Raw genomic sequence first — 10,012 nt, 5'->3', positions numbered from 1 at the left:
GACCTGAGATGGAAAAGTTGCGTGCTGTCCAGATTATGTCTGGTGACTGTGTGAACCAGCTCACTGGATGTTCGCAGCCCCTGAGGAGGTCAAAATCTCTTCTGCTCCTCTGAGAGGAGAGAGATGGAATTCCTCACCACCAAGCTAAGGAGAGATGGTGCCAGGGCAGACTTCAAAATCACACTTCCTCCATGGGGAAGGGTGTGTGGTGAGCAGGGGGTGAGAGAGTGTGGCATGAAGGGAGGCCTCAGCGGGTGTTCACAGACCCTGTGGCCTACTGGCCTTGGAGGTACCCTGAGACTCAGCAGCATCAGAGGGGTTTATTCTCTCCTCTTTGGGTCCTCTGGGCATCCATCTGTAGTGTGTCTACACAGTGTTTACACAAAGCTGTTCTCAACTCTGGGTACAATAGCGATAAATAGAATTTATTTTGTACAACCCTTACTGACATACATGTGGCCACAGGGCTTCCAAAGTGGGTGTTTGGGCTGGAAGCCTCGCCTTGGGCGTGGCTCCTAAGAATGAACAGATACACACAAGGACATGGCTCACAGCAGCTATGCCTGGCAGCCCCCTCCACAGCAGTGGTGGGCAGGGGATGGCGAGGTCTGGACTCCAGACCAGCTGAGACCCCCTCAGCCCGGTACGCCTGGGAGTGTGGGGTGGCAGGGTTAAGCTCGGTGCTTGATGAGGAGTCAGGGATGGCCCTATCCCCAGGAGAGGATGTTGGGCCATCATGTGGAGACAGTGAAAGGACGTTGGCAGCTCTGTGGTAAAGCTGGGGACTCAGGTTGGGCGATGGGTACAGCAGCCCCGGCCCCTTAGCCCACCTGGGGCCTCAGGAAGCAGTCAGCGTGAAAGGCGGTCCGTAGGACAATGACCCCCTTCTGGGGCAGGAACACGGAATCAGTCTTCGGTGATCTCTGAAATACTCTTGTCCACTTGCAGCAGAGAAGCCCAGAGAATGAGGATGCCTGGCCCAGATCCCACAGCAGAAGCCGCACAGATGCTCTGCCTGGTTGCCTGGTGCCTGCTCCTTTGCACACCCTGCACCTGCTGCTTCTGCCGTGGGGTGTGCGCCCACGGTGCTCCTTCTCCTTTTCCTACCCTGTTCCCCATGGCTCCAGAGGGGAACCCGGTGTGACAGAGGCCCAAGTGAGGGCGATCCAGGGCCACAGTCCCTGGCCACACCCAGAGCTCCAGCCTGGGGTGGGGGCTGATAACGGCAGCATCCACTCTGAGAGCTCTGGATGGCTCCGCCCTGCGGAGACAGCCCAGATGGGCGGGCCCAGGGCTTGGAGGGAGGGACGCAGGGGCTGGGGTGGCTGTGGGGCAGAGGGCCAGCTGCCTGGATGTGGTGCGGCATCTTCTTGTGCTTCTGGGGCCTCGTCTGCAGGGAACGGGAGACGAGACTCAGAGGAAGAGAGCAACAGCTGTTCCTCCCATCCCACGGGCATCCCCAGCTCTCTGCTGTTCCATGCTCGCCCAGTTCCTTTTGGCTCCACCTAAATTCCCAACAACTCACAGGCGTAGGTGAGGCAGACTGTGTGCCCACTGCACAAATAGGGAACCCAAGACCAAAAGGTGTCAAGACTAGCCCAGGCACACAGGCACCGATGCTGGGGAGTCCCGCCCAGCCCGGGGGCTCTCATCCCCTCCTCCACCCCAGAGGATCCAGGCGAGTACCAGCTGACCTGCTCAGTCCCGCCTGCTGATGAGGTGGCAGCTAGCAGCCCTGTAGGGACAGATGCAGCCAGAGGTGGGGGCAGGAGACACAGGAAACCAGAAGTCAAGGGATGAGCCCAGTCCTTCTGGCCTAGTGGGGCATCCCAGACATCGGGTCCCGAACCAGCTCTACCCTCTCCCAGGAGGGAGTCCCCTCGTACCATCTGGGGTGTGTGCTGCTCAGATGTTTCCAGTTGGATCTTGATCTCGGGACACGCAGGGTCCCCCAACTTGCCGGCGTCTGGGTGGGGTGACCGTGTGAGGCCTGGGAAGGGGGGCAGGAGGGAGCCACCTCACTGGCCAAGAGGAGGCACCAAGGAGATGCAGGCATGGATGGGTGGCTAGCACTGGGGTTCCCCTACCCTGCCAGGTCTCTCCCATAGGGATTCTCACCCTTAACTCACTTCCCAGCTCCCCTCTATCATCCTCCTGGGAGCATACCATCACGCTCCCATGTTAGGCCCCGCCCTCTCCCCTCCAGCACCGCTAGCCTGGTACCTGGGGAGCTTGGCCCCGCCCCTCCCGCCCAGCACCGCTAGCCTGGTACCTGGGGAGCTGCCCCCGCTCGTGGTGCTCACGCTGTCGTCCAGCCATGTGCTGTAGAGGAAGGAGTCCCGCTTATGGGGCGTTCCTGAGGACGACACGCTCTCCTGGGGAGGGGGGGGAGGTCAGCCCCGCCCACAGCCCACCCCACCCCCATCCTTTGTTCAGGCAACACACATCTGCAGATATTCTCCTGGTCTGGGTCTCAGGGATAGAACAGACCCGGTCCCTGAGCTTAGGGAGCTTGTAGTCTCAGAGGCCAACAGACTGTGAAGGCCAGGGGGCCAGCAGACAGGGCCTGTGTCTGCCAGGGGATAAGACAGGCCAGTTGCAGATACCCACTGGAAGTAGGTTTGATGAAAAATGGCCAAGGTGCTGAAGGTGAGGCCCAGACCAGAGTGGGGGGGATGAGTCGGCCTGGCCAAGGGGGAAGGAGTAGGCAGGAACATGAGACCAGCAGGTGCAAAGGCCTGGGGATGGGGTCAACCCACCACAGTTAGGGACTGCAGAGGACCTCCGAGTGGCTGAAGAGGTAAGAGACAAGGTGCAAGGAGCAACTGGGCCCTCAGGGGTCTGGCGCTGTGGACAGCATGGGGGCGCCACGGAAGGCTGAGATTGGTCTGCGTCTCCTGCAGGCTGGGACACCCTTGCCACCAACATGCCGGCCAAAGCACCTCCAGAGGCCTGAGAGAGCCCTGTCCCACCTCCATGGGGCCCTAACTGCTCGAGTATCTCACCAGGCCTGTATCATCCCCGTCTACGCCCTCCGTCTCCTCCACCACACTGGTGAAGCTGCTGGCGCTGGAGGAAGACCTGGAAAAGCCCTGCAGCACTTCCGTCCTCTGAGCAGCCGACTCCACTCTGCCACACAGTGCCATGAGCCATCAACAGTGGGCATGGCACCACAATCCCTCATCCCCGCCTTCCCCAAGGAAGCTCAGCCTGGAGCCAAGCAAGCACCCCGTGACTACCAACCCAGCTTGGCCAGCCTCTCGGCTCCCGTGGACTCCCAGTGAAGCCCTCCCCATTCCATGGACCTGAATAGGTTCCTCCATGCTTTGGCTTGGTACTCAGTAACTGTGGAACTCAATGGCTTACTCTAGTAAGCACTCCTTGGTCCCTGAGACAGTGCTATTGTGGGACCGGACTCAGGCCTGGGAGCAGGAGGAGGGTGGGACTCAACCTCGGGTCACTCTGCTCAACAAACAGCAGGGATCGGAGCCTCCTGCCCAAAGTCTCGCCTATCCCTGTCACTCTTTTCTGCCTCTGTTCAGCAGTCTGACTCTCAGCTCATAATGGCCCCTACCCTGACACCTGTCTGGGACCAGCAGCCTCCTTAGGCCTCCCTGCCTCTGCCAGCCTTTTAACAGTGTGTTTGAAGACACTGCTCTTTTCACTGACGTTTATCCTGTTTAAAACTCAAACCTCTCCCATAACCTCCAAAGCTACGAGCAGGTCTCTGCCCACCTCTCTGACTTCATTCCCACCACTGCCCAATGGGCACAGTCCCTCATTCACACTACTCTAGCTGCCTGTAGTCTTTCTTTCCATCCATCCATCCATCCGGCGTTCCTGGGCTTGCATTTGCTGACTCCTCCCCAGAAGCCTCCTCTTTCTACCAGGCCTATTGAGGCTGGTTCCTCAGCTTGCTTGCTTGCTTTGTTTCTTTGTTTGTTTCTTTCTTTCTTTGAGTCAAGACTTTCTCTGTGTAGCCCTGGCTGTCCTGGAACTCACTCTGTAGACCAGGCTGGCCTCGAACTCAGAAATCTGCTGGGATTAAAGGCATGCTCCACCATCGCCCAGCTGTTCCTCACTTTCTGTCCTCCCTAAAGCCCCACTAAGGATGTTCCTCCTTGCACCCCGGCTATCTCTCTCTGCAGATATGGTTTGTTAGCTGCATTTTCTGGGCCAGCAGCTCCTCAGCTGGGTGTGCATACAGCTTGTAGCTGTGTTCCAGAGCACAGAGTGGACACGGCATGCACAAGGTGCTCAGTGGGACATCAGGAACAAAAAGAAGGAGACCCCCCTCCCCCAAGCCCAGTCACCCAAAGCCCTACCTGTTCTTGGTTGTGGGCATCTCCGGGGAGCTCTGAGTGGATGAGTTCTCTGACTTGGGCTCCTGTGAGACATGCCCGCTGTCTGGGGTCTTCTGGCCAGCTGGTGGGCTCTCCCTGTGGGGCACACGGGGGTAGCGGGAGGGGGCCCAGGCTGTGAGGGGTAGTCATGGGCATGGTATAGCTTTAGAGACCAACCCTGGCACAGTCCTCATGAGCTTTTTAGCTAGCTGGCCCTTCCTCTACCTGTGGTGGTTTCCTAAACGACAGGCAGCCAGCGGCTGCTTACAGCAGGCCTTGAACCTAGGATTTACATTCTGAGTTTAGGAGGTATGAGAATGTCCTGGCCACTGCCTTGTGCTCACGACAAGGAACCTGCACAACAGCCCCAGGCTGCTGGCTGTTTTCGATCTCACTCTTCACACTGGTGAGGAGTCTCAGAAGTAAAGCGGCATGCCCAGGGGCTGCAAGACGGTAAGGATGGCTTGTCTGCTTTCTGAGCTCGGCCATGCCCATGGGCACTCACAGATGCTGCCAGCCCCTCTCCCTGCTCGCCCCTGCTGGGAATGTGAACTTGATCTGTAACCAGTGGAACTGTCAAATGGAAGTAGTTCCTCCTAAGTGCCCGCTGTCACTGGATGGTTAAGAAGCAGTGGGCAAGTACAGGTCAGAGTAGGCAGCACGCTGGCGCCCTCTGCAGGTCAGAGGGGGCAGCATGCTGGTGCCCTCTGCAGGTCAGAGGGGGCAGCATGTTGGCACCCCTGCAGGTAGGGTGGGCAGCACACTTACACCCCCTGCTGGTCAGGCTAGGAGGCGCGCCGGGCTCCCTGCTGGGTCTGGGGCCCACTGACCTACCTCTTCTCCTGCACCTCCTGGATGTTCTCGATGCCAATGGCGCTGCTGCGGCGTGAGCCAAATGGACCAGACTTCTTCCTTGTGGGGCTCTTTCCAGGGACAATCAGGGACTGTGGGGAGAGATTGTCTCAGTGCCTATTGGCCTTGGACCGCCAGTGGCCTCACCTCCCACTGGGGCCCTGCAACCGCTCCCAGAAGCCAACAGGTTATGAGCAAGAAAGGAGAGAAAGTGTGCTTTCCGGAGGGCTCCCTGATGGACGGGTAGGCCCACAGAGGGCCAGGGCTGCTCCGGAGAACACTCAGCAGGGCTGTGCTGGACATTAGTCCGAGAGAGAGAGGCAGAGGGCAGCCGCTAGGGTCAGAAGGAAGAAGGACAAATGCTCAGATGGCCCCGCCTCTTGCCCCTGAGCCTCATGGGAGCTGTAGCCTAAAAGTAGTAGTGAGAAAGCAGTGGCACAAACCCAGCCCCTGCCAGGGCACCTCCACCCTCAGACTTCAGACTACTTGGGGAGGCTCTGTGCCCCCGTGGGGACATCCCCCTTTCCACAGACTATGGCGGGTTGCCCAACATTAGAAGCATGGGGAGGTAGGAAGTGGGCCCTGAGGAGGCATGAAGTGGGGGACAGGATCTGCAGGCAGCTCATGGCAAGGAGGGGTCACAGGGGAGGGATGATGTGTCATGCAGAGCCGGCAATATTGGGAGACGTGCAGCTGGGCAGAGAGTCTTTGAGTACCAGATCCCAGCAAGGACCCAGTCAGGGTTCCAGGGGCCAGGCCAGGGCCAGAGTCTCCTAGTGAGGGCCTGGGGTCTCTGGCCCAGGTCCCAGCATCACCAAAGCAGTGGCACTCTGCCCTGCATGCCCTTAGGCTTGTCCCGGGAAGAGGGCAACGTCCCCAATATGGCCTCTGTCCTGAGAGCGAGTGGAGAACAGCGCGTGCAGGCAGCTCCGGAGCCTCGGCCCCTGGATGGATGACAACCTCTTCCACAGCTCCTATGCCTAAGGCGCTGCCCCGGCGTCCGAATCTACTCGCGCTTTTCCCGGGAATAAGCAATGACTGGCGAGGGCAGAGAGGTACAGAGAGAGAGTGGTGGGCAGGTGGGAGAGAGAACATGAAGAGAAAAAGGGAAAGGGAAAAACAGAGGAAGCAGTGGCAGGTGGGTACCACAGGGCACAAGACATGGGGAAGAGAGGAACAGAGGGGGAGGGAGGAACAGTGGGGCACAGATGGGGCAAGGGAGGCAGATAAATGAAAGAGGGGTCAAGAAAGAAACCGAGGGCAGGAGTCAGAGGGAGTGCAAGCAGACAGGGTAAGAGAGGAGTGGCAGATGGAGAAAAAGGAGGGGGAAATAGGGAGAAGAGGAAAGGGAAGTCACGTGAAGAGAGGGAGAATCGTGCGAAAACAAAAACAGAAATGGGTCTGGTTACTGCCGCGGCGGGTGCTGCTGGCCTGACCCTAACCCGGGGCCCCTCCACAGCCACCCACAGGAGGTCGGGCCACTCCACAGGCAAGAAGGGAGGGGCTGAGAACCTGGGTTGGGGAGAAGTTGGGCCAGGTCCTGGATGACAAGGGACTTGGTGACTACTGGACAACAAAGGCCTCACCTTGCTCCCCTGGCCAGACCAGACCACACGAGAGATGGTTGGGAGACAGGAGACTCCCGCCACATGCACAGTCTCACAGCACAGAGCACAGGGCTCAGCATGCAACAGACAGTAAGCAAAGAATGGGTGGCTGGGTAGGTGGACAGACAGATGGACTGATAGATGGATAGATGTGTAAGTGGGAGGATTATGGTTGGACACATGGACAAGTGGATTGATGGATGGACTGATAGCATGGATGGGTAGATGGATGCATGGGTGGGTTAATGGATGGATGGATGAGAAGGCAAATGGGCAGGGGGAGGGGCAGAGCAATCCATGCAGTGTCTGAGGTGACCATTAGATGGCGCAAAGCAGCTAAGTCTTGCTGTAGGCTTCTTGAATTCCCTGAGTGTTGGGGGGGGGCAGACTCCCATAGAGCCTGGCAGACAGTTAGTAATCAGGGTTCATTTAGGCAAGCCCACACAGAAGCCCAGTGCCAGACACACAAAAGGCAGTCGCAGGCATTGAGGCCCAGGCTGCGGCAGACACAGAGTGCCACACAAGAAATGAATGTCCACACTGTCCTAAGAGATGGCATTGGTGTCCCCCTGAGAATCAGAGCTTAGCACACATCATTTGCTCACACAGCAGCCCAATTCCTGACACACAGTAGGTATTCACACAGCAGCCTAGGGTTGGGGCACACAGAAGGTGCTTATGGAGTTGATGCTCACACAGCAGCCCACTTTCCAACACATGGTAGGTGCTCACACAGCAGATCAGGGTGGGGGCACATAGTAGGTGCTCACAAGAACTCAGGGCTGGGCTCACAGTAGGTGCGTGTCCACACAGAAGCCCAGGTCCTGACACACAGTGGATGCCTACAGCCTTACATACAGAGGTGCTCCCAGAGACTTAAGGCTTGACAGTAGATGCCCACACAACAGCCCAGTTTCCGGCACACAACAGAGAGCAGATAGTCAGTGAGGACTGGGACACAGAGGCTGTAGAAAGTCACACCCAAAGAAACAAAGGGCCAGGAGGAGAAGGCCAGGGGCTTGCAGAATAGTGTATCCATCCCAGTGCCCTGATCATGGCACTCGGCCACGGAGAACGGTATCTACACCAAGTCCAGTACCCAGGGTGAGCACATGAACGGCGGGGCAGTGGGAACACCAAGGGCCCTGGGGAGGAGGGTGGGTCAGGGGAAGTCTGGGGACACTCACTATGCCAGCTGCCTTGGCCAGGTCAGGGTTGTTGGGGGTGAAGCTCCCACTGTGGCTAGTAGATACGGTGCTGGGTTTCTTGTTGCTTAGTCCCATGGCATCCATGGACTGGCTCCGGCTCCGGATGACCCTCTGTGGGAGCAGAGGTGGGTGTAAAGGAACCAGGGGCTTCCTGGGGCTTCTTACCCTTGGGAAACCTCTGGGACACATGCATCTGGCCCCTTGCCACCAATGCCACTCTGGGTGATCCTAGGGAAACCCTACCCTTTGGTGAAGCACCCCCCCATGCACACATACCCATGTATCACACAAACCACACACACACATGTGCATGTGCACACACCTGTGTATCACACAAATCACACACACCTGTGTATATCACACACACACACACACGTGTATCACACACACACATACCTGTGTATCACACATACCCCCGTGTATCACACACACACCTGTGTATCACACACACACACACACATGCACGCACACGCACACATACACCCGTGTATCGCACAAGAAGCAGGCAAAGAGCCAACTTCAGAACAGTTAGGATGTGTCACCAGCATGCTGAGCATCTCATGTGGATGTCGTGAGAAATGCAGACAACACTGAGCATGTGCATGGTTAGTCGTGCTCACCGGGAGGGCCCCCCAGGACCCTCTCAGGGTTCCTTCCCCTCCCAGGGTCCTCTAGGACCCTCTCAGGCCATTTTTACCAGGAAAAATCCTAGGCAGAGGTGAGCCTGGGGCCCACAGGGCCAGACTCTGTTGCCTTAGGAGCACACTGACCTCATCCAGGGTCCCTTCTTGGCACCAGCCAGATGAGAAACCCCCAAATCCCGCTCAAAGCAAACACTAGACCTGTGTTCAGTCTGTGGGTCCCTGACTTTGGTTGGTCCTTTGTGGGCTACTAGGTTAGTCTCCCTAAACAAGCCCACAGTTCCCACTGTAGCTAAGCCTGGGTAGGAGTGAGGCCATCTCCCCGCTGTGGACCAGGAGGAAGGGAGAAATCACTGCACACTGCCCTGGGTGAGTCTAGGCCCCATCCAAAGAGAGGCGGGAGCCCCGCTCCTCTGCCTACCTCTAGATTGTCCTTGCTCAGGTAGATGGGCAGGAGTTTACACCCACAGGAGGCTTGTCTAACTGCTTTGCAATAATTCAAAAGCATTTGTGCGTGGTGAGCTGTTATGAACCCCCATTCACTACTCAACAGATAATGGAGGTATGGAGAAGGCCAGAGCTGAGACTTACACCCAGGGAACCTGAGCTCTTAGCTAAACCACAGAGTACCACAGAGCTCATACGGTGAGGTCCCTCCCTTGCAAATAAGACAGACCTCTTCCCCTCAAACCTGGCAGCCACAGCCCATGGCACCACTGGTTCCTTGCTGGTCTAGAGGACTCCAATCTCTGGGGGTGCTCCCAGACAGACCCTCACTCCAGGGCTCCTCCAGCCATTCACTCCATCCCAAACTAGAGGCCCCATCTTACATTCTTCTTCCTGGCTTAGAATCCCAAGGCACAGAGCACATCTCCAAATCTCAATGCACCCGACAGCTTAGATCCACCAAGCTACGTCCTCAACCCTAGCCACACTTCCAAGTAGAGACACGGGCCCTCAGCCAGACCCCACCTCCAGCCACAAGCCCCTCACATAGCCACGAGCCCCACCTCAGACCCCACTTCTAGGACTAAGACCCAGGCCCATCCAGCACAACTGAGCTCCATCAGCCCTGCCCTCCAGGGTGGAGCCCCTGGCCCTCACCTTGAAAGACTCAAAGAAGCCACCCCCACCGCTGCCGTTCTCCATCTTGTCATCGTCGCTGCCGAGGCCCATCATGGACTGGCTGTGGATATGGAGCTCCTCGTAGAGTGTCTCCAGAAGGGCTGCACGTGTCCGCTCCTGTGGGTGGGTCAGCCATGAGAGACCCCAGAGATCAAACCCCCTGCCTGGCACTTCCAATCCCAGCTTCACCTCCTTTACAGGTAGCTCTCCACTTCCAATCCCAGCTTCACCTCCTT

The 10,012-nt window shown here is 57.7% G+C and overlaps 1 protein-coding gene across 17 annotated transcripts in view; it reads right to left on the bottom strand.

Annotated features, from left to right (window-relative positions):
• Positions 1-404: 404 nt before the first annotated feature.
• The window catches only part of Rap1gap (RAP1 GTPase activating protein), a 67,616-nt gene continuing 58,008 nt past the window's right edge, over positions 405-10,012 (bottom strand). For 6 of the 17 annotated variants that reach the window (XM_031379143.1, XM_031379144.1, XM_031379133.1 and 3 more), the window contains 10 exons: positions 9,756-9,893; positions 7,990-8,121; positions 6,156-6,233; positions 5,178-5,287; positions 4,326-4,439; positions 3,006-3,129; positions 2,273-2,322; positions 1,887-2,021; positions 1,695-1,735; positions 405-1,390 (listed from right to left, as the gene is read on the bottom strand). In XM_031379143.1, coding sequence (XP_031235003.1) covers positions 1,699-1,735; positions 1,887-2,021; positions 2,273-2,322; positions 3,006-3,129; positions 4,326-4,439; positions 5,178-5,287; positions 6,156-6,233; positions 7,990-8,121; positions 9,756-9,893 — 918 coding nt within the window. In that variant the 3' untranslated portion in view covers positions 405-1,390; positions 1,695-1,698. Of the gene's footprint in view, positions 1,391-1,694; positions 1,736-1,886; positions 2,022-2,272; positions 2,376-3,005; positions 3,130-4,325; positions 4,440-5,177; positions 5,288-6,155; positions 6,234-7,989; positions 8,122-9,755; positions 9,894-10,012 lie in introns of all 17 variants that reach the window. The other 11 variants (XM_031379145.1, XM_031379138.1, XM_031379141.1 and 8 more) reach the window with 9 other exon arrangements.

The sequence above is a fragment of the Mastomys coucha genome, unplaced genomic scaffold (assembly GCF_008632895.1).
Source record: "Mastomys coucha isolate ucsf_1 unplaced genomic scaffold, UCSF_Mcou_1 pScaffold18, whole genome shotgun sequence".
Lineage (NCBI taxonomy): Eukaryota > Metazoa > Chordata > Mammalia > Rodentia > Muridae > Mastomys > Mastomys coucha.
Note: the sequence above shows the minus strand (reverse complement) of the source record. Positions and strands in the feature narration are given on the sequence as shown.